Below are 23,341 nucleotides of genomic sequence, written 5' to 3'. Positions count from 1 at the left end.
TTCGTATTTTCAGCATTTACGGCACCTAATCGAATATTTACACATTTTAACGCATGGAAGTGCATACTCCCATGCAAAATGTACGATCTACCCTGGTAGTTGGCTATAGAAGTAAGGGGTATTAAAATATTGGAAAGAAAAAAAAGAGATAGAATTTTCTAAATTTTAATTATTTGCTAATTCTGATGTTGCTTTACTCTAAATATGAAGCATTATAACACCTATAACCAGCATTACACATATTTCAACAAAGAAATGTGCAAAATCCCGTACCTAATGTATGACCTACAAGGGGTAGTTGGTTATAGAAGTAACGATGTATTTTTGGTCATTGCAATAAAGATTAAAAATTTAGGTTTGCTATTTCTAGCATTGCTGGTTTTACATGAGGCAAGTTAGTCAGCCCTGGATGCCATTTGATGAAATAATGACCAGAGCTTCTCGTACACTAATCCATGGACTTCAATTCTGGATTGTTCCAAATGAGGCATGAGAAAATATTGTTATATGAGTACAGTCAACACCAGAGTTGCGCGATTCTCCACTATCGCGGATTCGGAGATTCGCGGATTTTAATGGCTCGGACTCATACTGAGTTCATTCATTCAAAAAGTTTGACATTTTGCTGAGTTTTGTATGCAAAATTCAATTATAACATAGCACATTTCAAAAATTTGTTACATTTTCATTATTATAAAAATTAATTTTCATAGCATTTTATAATCATTCTTGAAATAAACGAATAAATATTAATTTTGAATGTCCTTATTAAAATTAGCATACGTTTAATTGAAATTAAAAAGGGTTCGTGATACAAAAAACGAGTAGCCGTTCATTTTATCAAAAATTTAAGCAAGCTTACGTGCTAGTCGCTACTGCTAAGTTGACATTTGTCAGTTGCTAAGAAACACGCGCGAATTAACAGACAGCTAACTAGCAACCGGACAACTGGAACGGATATACAATCAAGGCAGCCATTGCATACATAGAGCATTTCTTTTGAGCAAGTGAAGTGAAATAAGTTTGCACCATTTCTAGGTTATTTCGTTCGACATAGAGGATTGTAATAATTAATATATATCTATTGAACATTTTCTAACATCATATTCAGCATATAACAGCATATTCAGTATCTAACAAGATGTACAGCACACAGTCGCAGGCCGGAGCCCGTAGTAAGACGGTAAGTTTGGTTTCGTTTTCAAATGGTGTTTATTTTTCTCTTGGCCGATGCCATGTTAGTTCACCCAGTCTAATTGATCACAAATATCGGATTAATTTTTTTTAATCGCAAGAACATAAGTGCTGCGAGTATGAGGTGTACTTAATTGATGTTACACCTGTTTAGTGATGAGAAGTTAGAGATAGATCGGTTGATCCGATCCGATCCAGGCTTGAAAAATCTGATCCAATCCTATAATATGGGATCGAATGATCCGAGATCACTGTTGAATAACGCTGTTGATTCCTAACGATCCGGGGTCACCATTGCATGGAAAAAGGGATCCCTTGTATGGGATTGTGATCCCTAGCGATCCGGGATCATCGTTGCATGGAAATAACTCTCCGCCCCCCTCCCCTCCAAACATTCCACCAGAGATCAGGGATCATTCGATCCCATCCGATCCCGGTATCGTGTAAATTTACACAATCCGATCCCAACTTTGCGATCATTTCCCATCACTACACCTGTTATCACCTACGTTCGAATCGTATGGCATTTCCATCGAATCGCATGCTAATACGATCGAATCTGTTACGAGCTGTTACGGTCGAATCGAATGCTATGTGATTCAATCCTATGCCGTTGCCATTGAATCACGTGCCGCTACGTTCGAATCGTCTTTCGCTCACGACATTCCACGTCTGCAACGTCAGACATTCGTTTTGCTTGCCGTGCCGTGTGACGTTTTGAATATGCACAGAGCACAAACAATTTTTCCATAATCGAGTTTACTCTTCCAGCTTGTTCATTCAGTGTGTTTAATTCTGGCCCATAGTCATTAGAATAGTAGGTCGTACAGGTGGTGTATTCATGCTGGTATCTATATGTTTTTTATACAAGAAGAACGGCCAGGCCGTATTGCATATAATCAAAGATAACTTAATCTAAGATACAATTCACATTCGTTTGAAGACATTTCATTCTCCAACCAGTGAAAGGTCATCTTATCCCGTGTGCACTCGATCGGATATTGATACATATACATTGAAATGTATTTATTACATGAAGGCCATGTTGTACTGCTGTCACATTCTGAATAATGGAAAATTGACCAAAACTTAAGAAATTACTAACCCATCATTATAAATTAACAACAATATTGAACACAACTATTTCGACTTATTTTAATTTTAGAACGTAAAGAAAAATCTCGAATTGGTAAAGGCTGTGAAGGCCCAGAAAGTTCTTTGGAAAAAAAATGGTTACAGGAGTAACAATAGTAAACAAAAAGCCTGGAAAATAGTGGCAGCAAGGCAGTGCTGCTCGATAGCAGAAGCAAAAAAACAATGGACATCTTTACTACAATGCTTTAGAAATTACCAAATAAAAATAGAAAAAAAGTGTAAAACCAGGAACATGTAAGATACTGTACTGCTACGTTTATGATTGTTATCTTAAGAATGCGTTTCATTTATTTCTTTTGTTTCGCTTTTTTAGTGTATAGCGAAAGATACGAGCCACAGTGGAACGTCTACAAAGCTATGGCCTTTATAGCGGAAGATGCCACCAATGTTGCCGGCACTCAGGATGAAGTAAGTATTATTTCCTTTATAATTGGTATATTTACTTAAATAAGTTTTGTTTTTGCTAATTTCAGCTGCCTGCAGCATCAGTATTGGAAACTTCCCATCCGGTACAAAACACTGAGTGTTGGGAAGTTCCTTCAACCCCTTCTTCTCCCACGCATCCCGCAAACAGGATCGAAAGTTTTGAAATTCCTGAAACTCCGCCTTCCCCTGTTCCTCCTGTTGAAATTGCTTCTCAGCCGCAGAATCAAATGCAGATTGGTCGAGATATTGAAAATTGGATTTCAACACTCCACCCTCTGGAACAAAAACATGTCATCACGGTGCTATACCGATGGATGGATGGCATGAACCAGGAGTTGGGAAAGGATTAAATGTAGGTTGTTTTATAAATTATTTTTTTGCCTTGATATTAACTGCATATATATATTTCCATAAGATAATCACACACTTACAAATTTTTATATACAGTGCTTGTTCCATGTCTTTGTTCACAAAGATATGAAAAAAGCTATTTTCTTTTACTGTGATCACTAATGTGTTTCTTTACTAATTGATTCCGTTTTATATTATTCAATGTATGCCATTTGTATGAAATAGGTCATTCCCATGCCTAAAATACTTTGGACATCCTCCAAGATGATGACGAAAAACACTTTCAAAGGGAAACATTATGTTAGAAGAAAGCGGCGATGAAGACATAACTAAAAGGATAACGTAACTTTTCAATTAAGCGCTTTAGCGCATACTCCTCGTTAATGCGTTACGCGCTTCTGGCACTCATTATTTGCGCTACTCGGGAAAATACTGTATTCACATTCATTGTTTTTTAGTACCATTTATAATATCTTTCTTTTTCAGCTGGCTAGCTAATGCGAAGATACATGATACGTATCTTTAACTCCTTTCGCAACCTCCTCGTGGTACTAGCTGGATTATGTTTACAGTATATGCTAAATTATGCACTATAATGTAACCATAAACGAATAGAGAAGGAGGAACTTTATCATAAATTATATTTAATATAAAAAAAACAATATTGGTGCGTTGTGTTCTATTTCAAATTACCCTTTTAGAAAACAATGCTCGTAAAACATGTTTTAATGTATCGTCTACGTGAAACCAAACCGATTTTGATTGCTTATTTCTCCGATTGTATGAATCCAATTTACTTGGAATTTGTTTTGTGTGAGAAATTCACTGCTATCTTTTTCCAGTATTCTTTTCAATTTTTGCATCGGAATGCATTTTACCTGTTCTAGGAATACACGCTTTTCAAATTCTCTCTTCACATTTATTATGGTTTTTTTCATTAAAATGACAAAATATCGAAAATATTTTTGCTGTACTCTATACAAATTTTCACAACACAATGATGCATTTGATAGTTATTACAGCTGAATACCACGAGACTAAAATAATTTTTTTTCAAAAATTTACTGAAATCAAGTAAAAAGTTAGAAAAGTTTAAGTTTGCATTCCTACGACTACTGCGATCAACAACGACCATTGCGGTGATGTTCCGAGTTCAAAGGATTAATGAAAATTTAAAATTAGCGAACAGTAAAGCATGACAAACTGGTACAGTGTACCACTTCATTGCAAATTTCCATATGTCCCTAAGCCCTGTCTTATAAACAACATACAAGGAAAACAAATATTTAAAAAAATTGCTCCATCGATTTTGTCTGGACGATTAACAGTAGGGCCAAAACGACGACAGCACGATGCAGCCAAAATGTCCCAGTCTGGCGACTGGAAATGAAAAATTACCCTATGAGTCATTCCAGCCCGAACCGTTAGAATGGTTATTTAAATAAGAGACCAACTCAAATAGTTTTTGAGAAAGAAATTGTTCTAACTAATGGATGGACTCTAATGGGTAACTCCCTTCGGCGAACAATTAAAGTTTGGAATTAGAATTAGTTCGTAATTATTATTAAATTGTAATTAGTAGTGGCTAAAACATAATTTATTCAAAAGTAAATTTTAATTCATACAAACATATTATGTACATAACAATAAGCCATTACAATACTGACCAGCATTTTCTATCTGCATCACTAGCTAAAAGAAGAAACGAGAGAAAATGCAAACGCCAAGGCCATAAAGGTGTGCCCTTTTTGGTTTGAGAAAGCTTCTCATGACGAAACAAAGAATACCGGAAGAAGCTAGCACAGTGTAGTAGCAACAGTGCTAATAAAGTCATCTTGAATTCAAATTTATTCGTTCGTGATGATTGTATCACGCACGTTTGCAAGACGTTTGCATCATAATTGGACAAGCTCCAGAATTCCGTGGGCTTTATTACACGGTATCGTAAGTATTTATCACTTCAAAACATTAAATTTAAGTAAAGGCTAATGTGCAAGCAGAATGCATGAAAGCGATTGTTACCAACACAAAAAGGCAAAAAAAATACCAAACTGCAGTTTTTGATAAAATTTTACAATGTGCAGTAAATTTGGTACTTTTTTAACTTAAAATATGAATAATCCATTTACATTCGCCATCTCATCGTAATTCCAGTTGGGACACCAAGAGGCGAATAACGTTAAATCGATTGAATAATAAATGAGATGCAGGAGTGAACTCTACACGGGAGAAAGTTAGCTTCTTGTTGCGGAAAGCCTTTCATACAAGAATGACAAAGTAGGCGCATTACAATTATCGAGCATTTCACGTACACGAACCCACTTCCCACCCATTACGGTGCTTCAAACATCCCACCCCTAATAGCAACATCCATTCTAAAGGACCGTAAATTAGCAATCGCCCAGTGCCACATTATATAACAATGTATAGCTTTCGAGGGTCCTTGCGCAATAAGGATGTCGGGGAGGTTGCGTTTTCTACGCTGAGAAAAGTGCATCTGTACTCCGTATAAACGACAGCATCAATATATGAAATTCATGCAATGTTTCCAAAGGTAATAGAAACTATTATTGCTCAGAAACACTGCACAAGAATCAATTACATCAAGGCTTTTGCAAGGAAGCTTATCATGCAATATTGTCCCTGGTTAAATTGATTTTCAAGGTATTCTTTGAGAACGAAACTTTACAAATCCCTTCAAAACTGGCAAACACTGAACAATTTTTGGCAAACCCATTTTTTCATTCCTAGCACTTACTTGAATGTGAGCAAACCTCCAGATAACTCAAGAAATCAGCTGTATGAATCCTTCACGGGCCGAATTAACACTATTCTTTCGCAGCAGCAAAGCCTCGAAAGTGATTCACAGTCAAGCACACATACGCACCCCGACAAACACACACTGGCAGCGCTACACCGAGTCGCTTTTTCACTGTTTTCCACTACCGTAGGTGTGACGACTGTGAGTAAGGGAAAAGTTCGATTTTCCCGTCGACCCTATCCGTGTTCCCTGTGGCTGCAGATTTGGGTTGTTCCGGACAAAAACAACACGAACAACCACCTGCAGTAGGAAAAGTGGGTGGAACGGAAGGAGACCAGCACAAAACAATAATACTGCGTGTTTATACCTGAGTGTTTACTTGTCTATTTGGAGGAATGTGTCATTTGGAAGAACATTTTGCACATAGATAATTTTTTAAGCGTGCGAGAAACTACAAGCAGACATCGAAACAAGTTGCGTTTCACTGAATTAAAACAAAACTTGTAATCATATACAATTACATTAAAAAAAAAAAACACTGCTAACATAGCCCATTCAACTGTTCCCTGTTTTTAATTAACATTTTTTTATTTCTGATTCTTCATTAGCTGAACGAATTGCGACATGTGCTTTATTTGTCGTCCAAGCGATTGTTTGAAGCATAAACCGAGATTGTGGAAAAGAATTTGTAAATAATGGTATTTAAACATTGCTACTAAAATTCAGCTTTTTTATGTAATTTTATCTTTTGATTCGATTCACTTCGTGCTACAATTGAATGTAAGTTAACTTTTTTTTTTAATAATTCTTCAATAATATTACGTATGTCCTGTACAGTGGCCATAGTGACATTGCGATGTACCTGCTGTCAGTCAGTAATGTCAAACATACCTCCGACGAAAACAATCATTGTGCTTCGAGACTGTATTATAAAAAATTTTCGTCTTTCGTTTTAGATAACGCGGTTGAAATGAAACACAGCTTATGGGCTGTTTAGCGACAATTTCTTCATGTAACTGAGAACCACTCTGAGGAAAACAAAACCATGAGCGCCTACAGCGATGCGCAAGACAAGCACAAAGGCGATAAGTCGCAGGACATTTTTCCACTGAACATCAAGATCAAACAGGAAAAAACCACCAGCTACGAGGATTCGAGCAAATCTGAAACGGTAGACAAGCTGTCGATCGATGTGAATCTGAAAAACATTTTCTCGACCACCATCACCAGCAGCAGCGGCCCGGAAAAAAGCTCGGAAAAAGTGGTGGACGTGAAACCCGCGATCGAACCACTGAAATCGTCCAACGAAATCCTCACAGAACTTTTCCGTGTGTTTAATGCTGCTCCGCCGGAAATTATAGAAGATGACTCCAACGACGCAGTGGAACAAGAAAAGAAAAAGAAGAAACACAAACACAAGAAGAAAAGCAAAAAGAAAAAGGGTAATGAAAGTGACTCGGGTGAGGAGGAAGTTGAGCATCCAGCTGAAGATGGTGAGAAACGGGTAAAAAAGAAAAAAATCAAGAAAGAGAAAGACCGTGATCGAAAGCACGAAAAACACAAGCGAATAAAACACCGGATTGGTGAAACGCTACTGGTAACAGTGAAGCAGGAGCCTGTGGATGATGTTGACAAAGCTCCAAAACAACGCGACATTGAAAAGTTTAAAGAAAACGGTAAAACAAAGGAAGTAATACCAGAGGAAACTAAACAACCGCTGAAGGGCAGGATACAAATCAAAAGTCTGAAGGATAGCGCTATTTTCAAGGAACTTGCGACTAGTTCATCTCAACCAACGGAACGTCATCATGAGCGACACCATCACGAACGCGATAAACCTTCGCATCATAAGCCGTCCCGAAGCGAGCTGCACAAACGGAGGACTTCCGAGACGGAATTTTCGATGTCGGATGACGATGAGAACAAAAAAGGAAGGTACTACGATTTCTATCAAAAAAAGTACAACTCTTTCTATGCTGGGTTTGAAGAAGAAAACGAACGAAAAAGGCAAGACAGGAAGCGTGACCGACATAGTGAGGATCGCTCCAGACGACATCGTTCGAATACGTTTTCCCGATCACGTTCCCGATCCCGCTCTACGGAGCAGATAGATAAGCAGAAGCTGCTCGAAATTGCCCGCAAGAATGCCATTAATATGCTGAAAAAGGGAACGCTTCCGGGTGCACAGAATTTAGACGGGGAATCCAAAGCAAAGCTTATCTCGAAAATGCATGCCAGTGGAAAAAGCATCGAAGAGTTGACCGCATTCTGCAAGAAAATTTCCCACAAGGACAATGCAAATGATCTGTCCAGCGTATCGTCTGACGAGAGTGATCACGATGCGGACGGAGCAAGCAAAGCTTTTCATCATCCATTTCAACTGAAAGAATCTGCTCCAATTGTGATGAACATTCGCAACGCTACCACAATTCAGCCAAAATCGGCCGAAGAGAAAAAGGCCCTGCTGATGCAGTTTCCAGTATCATCCGGAGCACATCATCGCAGCTCGGAAACGGAATGGATTCCGGTTGAGCCGAAAAAGGCACTTCCATCGACCAAAGCTGCGTCAACCGTTGACTCTGGTGGCTCTGGAGGAGCACCCAATTTTGGAAACAAAGCAAAACAGAAACTCATCCTGCCACCATCATCCACGTTTGTGCCACAACAGAGCCCCGCACCGGACTTCTCTGTACCACAAGGTTCACCACTAGTCCCAAGTATAGTCCCTGCCGCTGCCCCTCCAGCGATACCTCCACTAATGCAACCCCATGTGGGACATATGCCTTTGGCTCCGGGTCCCCCATGCTACCCAACGAACGATACTGTTTTACCGTATCAATCGCCATACCTTCCACCGGGAAATTCGCAAATGTCACAAACCGCGCATCCGACGCCTTCCCATGTACAACCGTTCAACAATATGGCTACACCGGATACATCAATGAATCTTCCCGTCGATACCAGTATTCCACCTCCAAACATGAATCCGCTAGGTGTTGGTCCGCATCAGGAATCACAACAAAGGCCACTTTTCACGCCAGGACCGGGAACCTCCCATCCTCATTCACATTTAGGCCCCGGATCAGACAACATTTTTAACACCCAGTCCGATGCGCCCATTATCGATGTATCGCAGATTGTTAGTCAACGTTTGAATGCAATGCGCCGTCTGCAGGAAAATCCATCCGATTCCGATGCGAGACAGATGCTATACAATACGCAGAAGGACATGTCGACGTGGGCCTCATCCAAAGCAATGCCTGGACAGTTTCTAGGATCGACCGGTGTCAACTGTCTCAGCCAGCGGGAACTGGCGGAAGGTTATCAACCTTGGGCTAGCCGAGATATGATGAAACAAACTGCACCCGTAACGGGCGGTATGGGAATGCATTTGCTGCAGAAGATGGGCTGGCAACCAGGTGAGGGTTTGGGCAAAGAGAAAAACGGTTCATTGCAACCACTTTTACTAGATGTAAAGTTGGATAAGCGAGGACTGGGTGAAGGTGAAAATAAACCACGGCCACATCAATCCTATCCCATGCCACCGTTTGCGCGCCGCGACAGTCGTCCTAGGTTTATGAATGTAAAAATCAACACAGACGGTAAACATCCAGTTTCGATATTATGTGAGTACGCCACGAAGCACAAATGGAATCCACCTATGTACGAGCTGGTGCATGAAAGTGGGCCCGGTCATGCAAAGAGTTTTATCTTCAAAGTGCTTGTGAACGGACTTGAATATCAACCGGCGATTGCGAATAACACCAAGAAGGAAGCGAAAGCAACGGCGGCCAAATTTTGTCTGCAACAGTTGGGGGTTATGATTACTTAAGGAATGACAACATGATTTTACAGTGTAGAAGTGATGGTAGGGAATAATTAGCATCCTGTTCTTGAACAGAGATAATATATAGAAAACGGTATCAAGGCAGGAAGTAACGAAGCTATCGTTTAAAATTTTCCTAATCGGATTGTATATATCACAAACCTAATTAAGCAGAGGATAGTTAAATTCTTTTTACTATAGTGTGTCAGATGCGATTGAGTTTATGAAGTGTTGGTAACATTCATCTTCTTTCGCAATAGCTAACAATCAGCGTACACATTTTTTTGTTCTAGTATAAACTTTTTGCGCCTCTCTTAACTGTAGATACCAAAGTGAAATAAAATGCAATTTTCACTGCAAATAAACACATTTCTTGCATTGTATTTATTTCTTTCTTTTGAAGCTTTTTTCCATGCCTTAAGGAACTCATAACTAGGTAGTTTGTCCTGTTTCGGATCTCACATCTTTTTCACAATTGTTATTTATATTTTTCAACTTAATTACAATTAATTAAGGTATATATGGTGGTTTCAGTTTGGAGAACAGGAACTGTAAATTCCTGTCTTTTATTTCATTGTTAATGAAGTGATAAACTATGGTCCGGTGGTGTATTGGTATTGGCGCCGGTCTTCACCGATCTAAAATCCCATCCGGACCAATTCTCTTTACTCGTGGTTGACTATCCGGCTACGGGTCAATAAATTCTAACATGAAGCAAGAAATGACAGGCCCTAAAACCTCCTGAAGTTGTTGTGTCGATAAAGAAGAAGAAGAAGTGAAAACCCATGAGAAAATACTTTACTAACTCTAACATTAAACTAATTCGTTAAAATCATGCTGGAAATATTATAAAAATGAACGGTTTGATAAATAAACCCGCAACGTGTGATTCAAATTGGTTGGGTTGTTTAGGACATTTTCAAGTTTTCAACTTCTAACTGTAAAACAGTTATCTCATCCAAAAAACGTCAAACATACACAAACACATCCATACAACAAAGTTAGATAATAATAAATTGGAATATCAGGCTCGCAAGTGATTGCCGGTTGCAGTAACAGAATAGGATTATATACTAAAATTGTTCCATAAAAACTTATTTTGTGTTTAGTGTGTGTGTTGTGAGCAACATTATCAACCCTTTAATTAAAAATGTTGGTCATCCGTGGTGCACTTTTTTTAACTGCAAAGTAAGTCCTTTTAGTGTTACTAGCACGGGGAACAAAATCAGATATTGAAAATGGTTCCAAAACGTTATAGGCCATTTTTTCTCTGTATCCCGTCCCTCGCTACTGTAGATTATGTAAAAGCATAACGATCACATCCTGGATGTGCCAACAAAATAGTCCAAACAATGATAACAAGTGGAAAGTACGTAGTGTGTATTTATAAACAATTCTCTTCTGCTACTCTACAGGAACTGCAGCGCTTTGTTGGGATGCCGAAGCAAGCATACTCTGCCCGATTTGCCGTATGATTTTGGTGCACTCGAACCGGTCATTTGCCGTGAAATCATGGAGGTAGGAAAATGGTATCAAACAAAATGGATTCCGCAGATATGGTATATTCTACGTTTTTATTTTCTGCCACAGCTTCATCATCAGAAGCATCACAATGCGTATGTCACGAATCTGAATGCAGCTGAAGAACAGCTGCAGGATGCTGTGGCAAAGAAGGATGTCTCCAAGATCATTCAGCTTGGAAACGCGATCAAGTTTAACGGAGGTGGTCACATTAATCACTCGATCTTCTGGAAAAATCTATCTCCGGATCGAAGCGATCCGTCGGTAGATCTGCAGAAAGCACTGAACCGTGATTTCCAAAGTATGGAAAATTTTAAGAAGGAAATGAAAGCTGCTGCCGTAGCTGTGCAGGGATCTGGTTGGGCATGGTTGGGGTATAACAAGAAGACAAAGCTGCTTCAAATTGCCGCCTGTCCGAATCAGGATCCGTTGGAAGCATCCACGGGTAATTTGAGGATAAATAATTTTAGGAACCACACAACATTCTCAATTATTTCGATTTTTCCTTACAGGTCTTGTCCCACTATTGGGCATCGATGTGTGGGAGCACGCTTACTATCTTCAGTACAAAAACTTAAGACCCAACTACGTCGATGCCGTATTTGATGTCGTGAACTGGAAGGATGTCTCTGAACGGTTGGTAAAAGCCCAATAAGAATAACCGCCGCAGTCCCTTGTGTGCGACGTTCGAATCATCAAAACCGGAACATGGTGTTTTCTGAAAACCTATCTACAACTGTGCACATGTATTTTCTAGTGGATGAAAAAAACGGTAGTTATTCGAAATAAAATCATCTTTTCAGCGATACCTATGCCTTTATCAAATGCAAAGTTATCAACCGTTTGTATTACTATTTTGAATTTTTAAATCCGGAAAAGATTATGAATGGAGAAGCTTGACAGCAGTAGTGGATTGAATTTCCTAACAAGTTAGTAAAACGTAACATTTCAAAATGTAAAAACTCTTCTTACCAAACATATTTCTATCTCGTAGGGTACCGGTACTTACACAAATAGAACTTATATATCTCTCTCTTGTTGGCGTAACGACCGATTAGGTCATGGTCATGGCCTGCCATTTCTGGCTTACTAGGCTTATTTTACCACTTCGCCGGATAGTCAGTCCTTGCTACGGGGGATTGGTCCGGATGGGATTTTGGCCCGTTACTTATATATTTAACGTAGAAGTTGGTAAGTTCAAAAACACTTTAAATCCTCTTAGCTATGTTTAAATGAAAGGTGCTCAGAAGGTTGGGATCATAAAAGAGGGGTGACTGCAATGATAAGCTCTATGATCTACACGATAAACTCACTATCATAGCCAATTAGATTCTTCAGACTTCCATAGGCTGGTCAGATCGTTAAGATGGCATCGGACAACCCAGCCCGTAAAGTTCTTTTAGATCGTACTCATCGGTACTACATCAGGTCAAGATCACAAAGTAACACCGAATCAGTAAGTGACTAAGCAAGTAGTATGGTTTCGGTATTATTAGCGTATCAATATCGATGACACGTTAGATTTCATCTTGTAACATACATTTATTGTACACATCTTCTTGTCTCAAGTACAACCCACGCTTCAATTTACATTCCATTTACACAATGCATCAAAGGTACAACCAGAATCGCAACTTCAAAAATCTGTACACGCGTAATAAAAGAAACGTTTCAATTGTGTCAACTAAACTTATTCGAACTTAGTAGTTAGTAATAAATGAAAAAAATAGAAAAATAAATAAATCTTTAACTCTTCCAGGATTCATATAAGCAGCGCGCAATCTACCGTTAATGTAAGAAGTGGATAATGTAAATAGAAACGGCTTTACTAAAAAATAATAAACCCTTTTTTAACTTTGCGGAAGAAATTTTACTATTTCATCGATATAATTCCATTATAAGCTCACTGGGTGAAAGAAAAAATCTCAAAAAAGCAAATTTTATAGTAGTGTTTGTCGAAAATGAATGAGTAAAGGGGAAAAATGTTCATACAAAGCAAGTGAAAATAAGATTATCGACACCAGCCGAAATTTTTGGAATTATTATCGTGCTCATTTTTTTCTGGCCATATAAATATTCTGTACACAAATCAATGAAATATCCGAAATGGCTTGACATGGAAATCGTTATAATGTTTGTTATTTTTACTGTGGAAGAAATAATCTCCTGTGAGTTAAGGTGTTTGCAAACACGGTAATTTGAATTCTATTGGCCGGCTTGTAATTAAAATAAAACATCATAAAAAACAGGATTCTGTCTCAATCTTCTAACGTGATTTTTGTGACACTTAAAAAAGCCTCTCCGATTGTGTCTTTTTCTATCTTCCACTTTAAGGAAGATTTTCTTTGGAACCTATCTTTAGCGAAACAATGCCTTAATATTAACGATGACGAACGCTAAACGTATTATTCGGGCGGGGCAAGAAACTATCCGAGCAACGAGCAACCAGGTTAGACCTTTGCTATGTATTTAAGAATACCTGTCTAAACCGTTCACTTCTGTAGCATATCCTTCCGGTATAAGCAAGTGACCATTCGTTTCATCAACTGAGCGCGATAACGTCATTTCATTGTCGTATAGCGTGGTATGGTCGGACAGAAAAGTTTCTTCCACGTGCGATACGTCAAATGAGTCTCGCAGTACCGCATCTTTTGCTGCTAGTTGTATTAACGCCAATGCTCCCTGTAATTTACGATTGTTTTCCTCCGGTTTAGGGGAAAAATTGATACAGTTTGAAGCGGTGTTATTTGCTTGCATTGCTGCAGCTGGCTTGTCCGACAGTGGACGGGCACAGTCCTTGCTGGCTACCATCAAAACCGTTGGTCGAGTTTGGTTGGGATCAACTGTTGCCGGTGGAACGGTGCACATTACCGGCAACGGTAAGACACCGCCATGACCGATGCCTTCCATCCGTGGCAAAGGCTTGTTATGACCCGTCACACCAAGAAGTTGCCTTTTGGACGGGGATATTGTGGTGACACTTTCCTGATGCAGCTGTTGCTTCAGTGCCATCGTGGAAGTCGTAGACGAAAACAGCTTCTGCGAGATCAGATTCGGTTCCAACGGTTTAGCAAGATCGTCCTGCCAAGCGTCACGCAACCATTTCTTCTTCGGGTTGAACGTCGATTGTTTCGACGGAGCAAAACATTCATCGCCGGATTCATCTTCCTCCTGGCTCGTAGGTTCCTGCCACTGAATTAATTTCGGACGCGAATTTTTCGGCTTCGTCGTTACTGGGCTGATGGTATGGCTCATACAAGCGTTCATGTCCATCAATCCCTTACGGCTTGATTTGTATGAATTGTTCGGTGTAATCGGTGACAACAGGAGCTGGTTATCTAGACCCGCAGTACAACCTGAATCCGCTACTACTCCATTTACGGTTCCATTTACACCCGTCGGGAGGAAATTTTCATTATTAGCAGCCCGCGGTGTCAAATGTGGTCGACGGTTTTCATTTTCATTCTGGGGCACACCATCCGTTGTGCCACTTCCATTCTCACAACTACTTCCGTTTGTTGTGTTGTTGCGCTTGGGTGTTTTTCGTGTTGGTGTACGATCCTCTCGCTCGGTGCGATACTTTTCTAACCATTTAAGTACCTCACTGTTCTGTTCCGGCACGGTCTGTATAACAAAGTCATCGCACCGCTTGAGTGTATCGTGCGGATGATCGGGACAGTGACGATTTGCGTGCGTAAAACGCATTAGGCAATGGGGGACGGAGCAAATGAAGGGACGTTCGCCGGTGTGCAGCCGTTGGTGCGTTTTCAATTGACCACTCTGTGTGAAGGCACGAGTGCAGCCTGGATAGTCGCACAGGTAAGGACGTTCACCTAAAATTGGGGAAAAACATATGGTTCTTCTATTAAAATCTGCTGTTTAACAATGTACTTTAGCAATCTTTTTATTTGGTAAAGTGAATATTAAAAATCTAGTATTTTTGTGTAATGAAAGCAAATTCAATATTTTGTATTTTAAATCATAAAACCTGTCTTTAGCATCATTCTAATCTACTCTTTAACTTCTTTCGCATGCACCTTGACTCAATGTCGAGACTTTGATTTCTAACGGAACAAACGTTTAAATCTCCCAAGAAAACCTTAACGTATAACTTGTTTCACAACATTCTTTCCAAACCAACCCAAACCCCAGTCCCAAAACAAACGAAGAAAAAAAGCAACAAACGAAAACATAAATTTGCGTCGAATGCCCCGATCACGTTTTGGGCGAGTTTTAGCATGTTTGTCCCGTATAGCAAAACGGGTTGTCCCGCAACCTGAATTGCCTTGTGCGCAAAACATCAAAATACAAGCGTGCCCCTTTTAAGTTGTAAAATTGATGAATAAATAAAACCAAGCATGATGCGTATGGTGCAGAGTTAGAGGTATGTACAATTGAAGGAATTAGAACAACATAACCTTTACATAACCTATAAATGCAAAATTATTTCTGTTTATTAAATTTCTTTATTCACATGCATAATAAATAATGTAATAATCAGAAAATCAATGGAAATCGCACGCATCTGCAAACCTTGCTCTACTGTATCTATTCCTAATCTCTATCCGTCCAATACTCCGCATTTGCAATGTTTTGCAGGTCTTAGGCAGGATATTTTTTTTTTACTACAGAAAAAATGAGAAAATGATCTTCCTAGGGTGAAGATCCTTCAGTGGTACAATGATTGTTGCCTGCAGGACAAGCGCAAAATTTAGAAGCTGATCTTCCTGCGAATGAATGATCGGAAACGTGGCAATTCTGTGAGGGGAAATCCGAAACTATCCACCCCAGAAGAGCAACAAGGACAACTAGCAAGCGGAACTTTGCTGTTTTTATTCTTAACCGATACATAAAAGATTTACGAACGGTGCGGTAAGATGCTTAACTTGGAGAAAAAGGATATTGAGGAAAAAAAACCTTATCTACTGGAAAAAGGACGATGAAAAAAATCCTTCCAACCTATCGCCAGGCACAAAGGAAGCAACAACCCAAGGATAAACGAGAACTCACATCCAGGGGCTCCTTTTTCTGGTTTTCCTATTCTAGAAATCGAATACACAGGGTGGAACACGTGCAACCGTGCGGCACACAACTCGCGCAAGCAAAATTCAAACCTGCGGACCGAGGGTGCGCAAACCCACCGTGACACATCATGCGCCTGATGGGGATCGTCATTCGTCGTCCTTGTGTACTGTTTAAGCGCTATGCACGGGATAGTTGATAGAGATTGCTTGAGGTGAAATGTAAAGGGCGAAGAGAGCTCACGTGTTGCATTAAGCGAATGCCACAAGAAACGATTGCGAAAGAGGGGTAGTGTATTAGGGACCCTTTTTTTGCCCTACAAGGTTTTCCTATTTGCTCCCTTCGCGGGTCCACATTGCGGTAGAACAATGTGATTTAAATTTTTCACCAGAGGGTACCTGGGTGGTGTTGAAATTAATCTCAAATGTCCCTGGAGAGTGGAAATTTCTTGGGAAGTTTTACCTCGTGAAGGGATAGACGCTTTAACAATAAAAATTATGCCTCAAAGCGCATGCGCGATATATTATTACGACGCATGTTATTTTATCAAACGGACAACAATACGATGACAATTTAAACGGATATTATAGATTTTTTTTAGATTTGTTAAATTAACACAGTCTAGGATTTATATTAGACGGCAAGAACCAAAGTCCAAAATTCAAACACGTTTTTTTAAACATCGATTTGCAACTCGGAAACCAGATATTAAATAAAATAAAATAAATATTATTAAATAAATATTTATGAACCGATTGATATGAAATTTTCAATAATTATTAATTATTTATTAATCGTTGTGCTAAAGTTACTAATACTTTACTAAAGTTAGCTAGGTCATTTATACAAAGTTTTCTTTTTGTTTGGTGAATAAAATACATACAAAAAATCAGTGAAAATTCTTTTGGTAACTTCCTTTATAAAACTCTTAAATTCCTTCTGGTTTCTGGTGATTAATGACAAATTGTCATTGGGTACCACAAGCTATCTGCATATAGCATCTCTACCTGGATTTCATAAAAAAAACTAACTTACTTTAGAATATGTTCTAACTATTCTTCTTCTCATCTAATGCTTGTGATATTTATCGCTTTATTTTTTTATTACAGAACATTTTTTCACTTTCTAACTCATTCTCACCCGAAAACATTCAGTTATTATTTTAAAATGAATGGGAATTGATTAATCTGCTATATTGCACTTATTTCTGGAAATTGGTTGATTTGGTTTTACAAAATACAAAGAATCTAATCAAATGCACGTGTCATACGTTACCGTGTCCTTTAGGTGTATGGTGTATAAAGAGGTGCTGAGTTAATCTGATTCAGTTTCTTAATTCTTCAAATATTCATGAAATCTACGAAATGAATCTTTCGAGAATAACTCTCCAATGAAGATTCATAAAAATATTCATTATATGAAAACATTGATATTATCAAAATGTATCATGGTTTTTCTTTTCCATATCCGGGACTAACAATAAAACATTTGTTTGTTGCGAAATGCTGTAATTAATTTAAATATTACGATATTAAAAGCTTCAACGAATGAACTACATGCTTTCCGTTGACCCATGAAATAATATAAACAAGCAAATACATATTGAACACACTATTGCAATAAAAAATATAACCTCTCTTCGTTCCACGCCCATTAAAGATGCACTGTTAATCACGCATTATCAACAACACCTAAAACGGACATTGCAAAACATCATTATAAACCAAGACTGTTGCGGAAGATCCGATTAACATTATTGTTCGAACATTACACCATCACAACGCGAAACAAAGATCGCAGAAAAATGAAGTTGTCAAAGCATGTCGAAAAACGGGGAAATGAAATCCATTTCTAGCATTAATGCATACGCAACGCGTGCATGAGCGGAGCTGTTAAAACCATAAAAGAGTAAAGGCATGAGAAACGCTCATAATGAAGCTACGTTCCGGACCGCAGAAATTAAAAGAGAACCAACAATAGTAACGCAGAAGAGGATGTTTAAACTAAAGAAAGCAATCTTTAACCGCGAGGTAAGGAGGTTCGATAACAGACAGTGTAAAAGTGGCGAATAAAACTGCCTCAATCAATGAACCTCCACCAATGTATGCATGGGAGCGAGAAGTGCTGAAGCTTGCCTATTGTTCGCTCCATTTTCTCCATTTCGCTGATCCGTGCACCCCGATTCGGATCTAATCAAAATCAATTTAAACCACCCAATTTAAAAATCTCTTTCGAAGCCTCTTTTCGCACTACGTTCGCACATTAGAAGAAAAAAAACAACCAAAGAAGAAGAAATGCAACAGAAAATATAAAAAAAAAACGTTGGCCAAAATTTTGCACGATGTGAATGACCACATCGTTGCTTCCTACTCTGCGAACACTACACAATACCAGCAACTCCCACAACGCACACAAAACACACGTCTGACCTGCTTTATGTTAGCGAACGAAGATGATGGTCGACATCTCGATAGATCAGCGTCAGTAGAGACAGTATGAAGCACCTTCATACATTTCACCATATTTGTGAGGTATGAACTTATCGAAACTTTCAACTTCCATCATCATTAAACGGATTTCCCGGGATAGGTTTCATTTTGCCCTCGAACGTTGAAAACAGAATTTGAATGAAGAATGAAGCTCGCTGGACTTTTCAGTCTGCGGGCCATATTGATTGAAAATACGATAGTGTGGGGGCCACTAACACATTATCTTGCGGGTAATTTACATAGATGTTGCGTTGGAGATATTTTTTTTACAATTTATAGTTTTAATTTTACTAACCATTACAGTAATTAATATTTAAACAGTTAAAAACTATTGCAACTATTTTTTTTATTAGACAATTTCTTAAAACGATAATAATAGCGATAGTGTCGCAGGCCGCACTGGAGACTCTCGAGGGCTGCATGCTGCCCACGGAACGTAGTTTGGAGATCACTGTACTAGAGAATAGACAATTTTCTCGAGAGAATTGAACTGAGAATGTACTAGAGCGAAATCTTTCAAGCGTTCGCGCCTTCTCCTTTTGTGCCGTAGGTAACTATGGGAGATCGGAAACTCTACAGTAAATTGAGCTATTTCTTTGGCCAAATTCCGCTCCACATTGCTCGATCTTGTTGGAGCGATGAGGGCCAATGGCCAACTAGATTGTGTTACGCGGTTCAGCCAGCTTCTTCACCGTTTCCTAATCCTGGGGGATCTGGCAATTGCGTAATTAGCGAAAGAATCAAGGAAAACCCTGAGCTCGATCTACTGGAACTATAACGCATATTTTTGACCGTAAGATATTCAACCAGGGCAAACACTATAAAGCACCCTATTTATGTTTGTGATGAAGGGGGAATCTCTTTCTTTTTTCTGTCTTTCTTCCCATGATCCATTAATTGTAGAAGTAATAGCAGTAGTTGGGGCAAAAATAGAAGAAACCCGGGTTCATTTGATGAAATTGATGATCAACAAAAAGGAAAGAAAAAAAATGAAACGAACCATCGATCTCGCCAGCCAGCTGGAAAACGATTGATGGGCGATTTTTTCGGCTGGTTCGCCCCGTTTGTGCTGTTTTCGTACAACATCGAACCATCAGCGTAATTACGGTAATCATTATACACACCGGAGTATTTCGGGTGTGCTAGTGCACACTTCGATTTGCAAGAAGCAATATGCAGGCATCCGTGACTTCTGTCTGGCTGTTTTCCGGTCATTTTGCCTTCCGTCTTGAAATGAACGAAGGTGAGATCTTCGATAGATCTTGCTCAACTGTTCCATCCAATAAAAAATGACTGCATAGTTCGAATAATTATATTCCAATCATTAAACATGAATGAAAATATTTTCTTAAATCAAAATATTCCAAGGTACATTTCTATGCCTAAAATGAAATATATATAGGTAGTAAAATGTATATTAAACATTTCAAATTTCTTTGAAAAAGAAAGTATGTCTAATCCATTTAAGAATAATCTAGCATTCGACCAATGGAAGAAAAAGGTTTTTTAAAAATGTCTAACCGTTTCAATGCAATCCTCTTTTCACCAACGATGCAATACCACAAAGCGAAGGAACACAAGATGAAAAAAAAATAACAGATGTGCAAGCTTGCCTTAAGCCACATCCATTTCAAACGATCCTTAATCGGCTCAAAACAGAAATGCAAAAGCACAACAAGTGCATTTTCTACATGCAGACGAATATTGAAGATAGGTTTTTTTAACGGTCGCCGCTTCAAACCGTAAAGAAGAAGCGACAAATTTCTCGGGAAAAAGAAGAATGGATTTTGTCAGAAGGTTCGTAAAAGGGATTCTAAAACAAAGCGGCAACTTGTGGATTTAAGAGGAAAACACATGAGACAGAAACCATAAAAGAAAATATCAAAAAAGTAAAGGATGTGACAAACAACGAAGAAGAAAAAACAAAATGATGAAAAATTAAAAATCTGCAAAATAGAAAGAAATGGAAGAGAGAGAAAAGAGAAACAGCAACAACGCAGTGTAAGGTGGTTAAAAAATAGATGATAAACGGGAAGAGGGTAAAGAAACCCCGAACTGCTATTTAAGCCATTTAATGAAGTTAAGCCAACTTCGGGTGCATGTGTGTGTGCGATTGTTCGTAAGACGTACAACCGATACATCGAACTCCGATACACACCTGGGATAGCAGTCGAAGGTTTAAAACGTTATGCGTGTTGGTGTGCGAATGTTGAATATATTGTGCGAAGAGGAGAATTGAAAAGGTAGCATAAGCGTGGCTTGCCATGAACTAAAAAAAACACACACGCATAAGTATGTACCAACACATGAACACCAAATGATGGAATGCATAGCAACGCAATGCGCAACACACCGGTATTGGGCTTCACTAGCGCCGCTCATATCGCTCAACCAACTGACCGTGTCCCGAACCAAGTGACCAGCCGCCACCCGCTTTTAAGAAGCCGGTGCGTGTACACGCTTGAGTTTCCGCAAAAAATAATATGTCTGCGCACCAATACACGGGTACAGAGGTTTACGCTGTGGAAGCTTTTAAATAGCAAACGCATTGCCATACTGGTGTTCCTTTATGCGGCATCCACGACACGACCTCCGCGCGGATTGTGCGTGTATTGGGTGGACCGGAATCATGCGAATCATACTTCTCTTTCGTACTCTCCGTTTTTCTGCTTGGTGCTGGGGAACGCTCGTCAATAACGAAACAACCGAATGGTTATGATCCGGTGCTGTCGATGACGATCACTGTCATCATCATCAGGGGCCTCGGCAGAAAGAAAGGAAATTATTTCATACGTTATTATCATTCGTTGCTTACTTTTCTCCCCAAAACCTTCGGGGGAACATAGAGAAGAACGTACAGTAAAGGAAACACATTTTCTCGAGTTCCACCTGGCTGCGGTGGGTTGTATTTTTTATAGCCATTCAGAAAGGACAGCCCCCTGTGTTTCGAAGAGAGCCAGCTGGTGGTAGAACCCAAGCAAGTGCTGTTGTAATCAGGTGGCATTTTCCAGCAGCATATTTGTCGCTGCATATTGCATCATGGTAGGCGATGATGATGCTGGACAATCAAAAAATCATATTTTGGAGCTACAGGAGTTGAAAATGTGAGAAAAAATGGGTAAACATGGCGACAAGTACACGCGTAGAAAGAGTGATAAACGCAAAACCCACCTGAAGAATGCAGTAAATGGTAGCAGGTGCTAAGGAGCATTGTTTTTTTATTCTCTTTTCAGGAATCACCTGACCCAAAAATACCCCTTAAATATTTCCTCATAAACTTCATAAGACTCCAAAGGGCCTCAACAAAGTAGATGAAAAATTCACGTAAACTTTTACATTATCAAACCGCTCTTAATATTTTCGCAATAGATTTTTTGTTTTGTCACATAATAAAATATGCAAGAAACAACCGGAATAAGGTGCCTATTCACTGTTGAGAGAATAAAATGTCTTCAAACTAATGTGAATTAGTTAATTAGTCAGTAATTTACCATCATAGCCAACGTTGCGTAAACTGAAAGTTAGCAATAGCTATAAGCAATACAAAACAGTTTTTTTTTTAATTCTAAGGAACGATATTGACGGCCTACTAATATGTTGCGTTGAGATACTTCTGCGAATCGAAATCATTTCCCGTTACCTGTGTGAGTACGTAGATGTGCCTGCAAGGACTTTTCTCTCGGGAAAACTCGATTGCAGTAGCGGCATTTTATTGCGGACGGCGAAATCGAACCCTCGACCATGAGCGTCGTCAGTGCTTCGGAACGCGGCCGGCCGCGCTTATTTTCCGACTTCTCGGCTGAACCACTGCCACCACTGGAAGTGTTCCATGTTTGCGGTGTGCCGGATGAGTTGTGCCCACCGTAGCTTCGGTGTTGATGCCCATCCGGAGAGCTGCAGCTGGAGGTGGGACTGGTAGCGTCACTGAACCAATTGTTGTTTTGGTTCCACGATTGTTGCAACTGTGACGATGTGCTGAGTGTTCCGATCTGATGCTGCTGATGCCCATTCGTGGACGAGGGTGTACTGAACGGTGGTGGTGATCCAATGCTTACCGATGGTGGCGGTGTGCTTAAGTAATTTGCGCATGGCGGCACAGCCGTCTTAAGACGCTTGGGACTGTTTAGGGCCATTGGTAAAGAGGGTGAGCCGTATGCTGAGACCACAAGCTTGATGCATCGATACGAGTGGTTTGTTTTGCATGCACGTAATATTAATCCATTTTCATGTTGTCACTGTGTTACACTGTTTCAAACACACTGAACCATGCACACAACACTACCAGCACACGCAAGCACAAAATTCGCACGAAATTGATTCACTTTAAACAGGTTAATTTGCTAGTTGCTAAAGTCGAACTTTAAACTGCACACAAACAACGCGGTTTCTTTAACGTTACTTTTTATGGGTTTTCTAAGAGTAGAAAAGTAGTTACTTTTCATTATTCAAGCTGCATTTTACGCCTTTTCCCGATACAATAAAACTCACACCCGGCTTATTCAGTGCAGAAATAAAAAAGCTTTCTGTAGTATGCGTCCATACAACGCAATGCATATTATTTTTCTGGCGGTGCTTCGTCTTCCTCGTTTTCACGAG

At 39.4% G+C, this 23,341-nt stretch overlaps 3 protein-coding genes across 4 annotated transcripts; 2 read left to right on the top strand and 1 right to left on the bottom strand.

Moving 5' to 3' along the window:
• Positions 1-4,268: 4,268 nt before the first annotated feature.
• LOC128706857 (superoxide dismutase [Mn], mitochondrial) lies at positions 4,269-11,889 on the top strand. 2 transcript variants are annotated; one of them, XM_053801799.1, is made up of 4 exons: positions 4,269-4,317; positions 11,152-11,231; positions 11,304-11,679; positions 11,747-11,889. In XM_053801799.1, exons 1-4 carry the CDS (start codon positions 4,269-4,271, stop codon positions 11,887-11,889), a joined length of 648 nt encoding a protein of 215 aa, XP_053657774.1. The 2 variants fall into 2 exon arrangements, with proteins under 2 accessions (XP_053657774.1, XP_053657773.1); XM_053801798.1 differs by lacking the exon at positions 4,269-4,317 and adding an exon at positions 10,864-10,901 and having other exon boundaries at positions 11,129-11,231.
• LOC128706855 (protein Son-like) lies at positions 6,933-9,719 on the top strand. Its single transcript, XM_053801797.1, has one exon. It carries the CDS (start codon positions 6,933-6,935, stop codon positions 9,717-9,719), a length of 2,787 nt encoding a protein of 928 aa, XP_053657772.1.
• Positions 11,890-13,703: 1,814 nt separating the features above from the next.
• Positions 13,704-22,878, bottom strand: LOC128708552 (sal-like protein 1). The gene is made up of 2 exons (XM_053803530.1): positions 22,386-22,878; positions 13,704-15,067 (listed from the first exon to the last, which is right to left on the bottom strand). Exons 1-2 carry the CDS (start codon positions 22,876-22,878, stop codon positions 13,704-13,706), a joined length of 1,857 nt encoding a protein of 618 aa, XP_053659505.1.
• Positions 22,879-23,341: the final 463 nt, after the last annotated feature.

Source organism: Anopheles marshallii, chromosome 2, assembly GCF_943734725.1.
Source record: "Anopheles marshallii chromosome 2, idAnoMarsDA_429_01, whole genome shotgun sequence".
Taxonomy (NCBI): Eukaryota; Metazoa; Arthropoda; class Insecta; order Diptera; family Culicidae; genus Anopheles; species Anopheles marshallii.
Note: the sequence above shows the minus strand (reverse complement) of the source record. Positions and strands in the feature narration are given on the sequence as shown.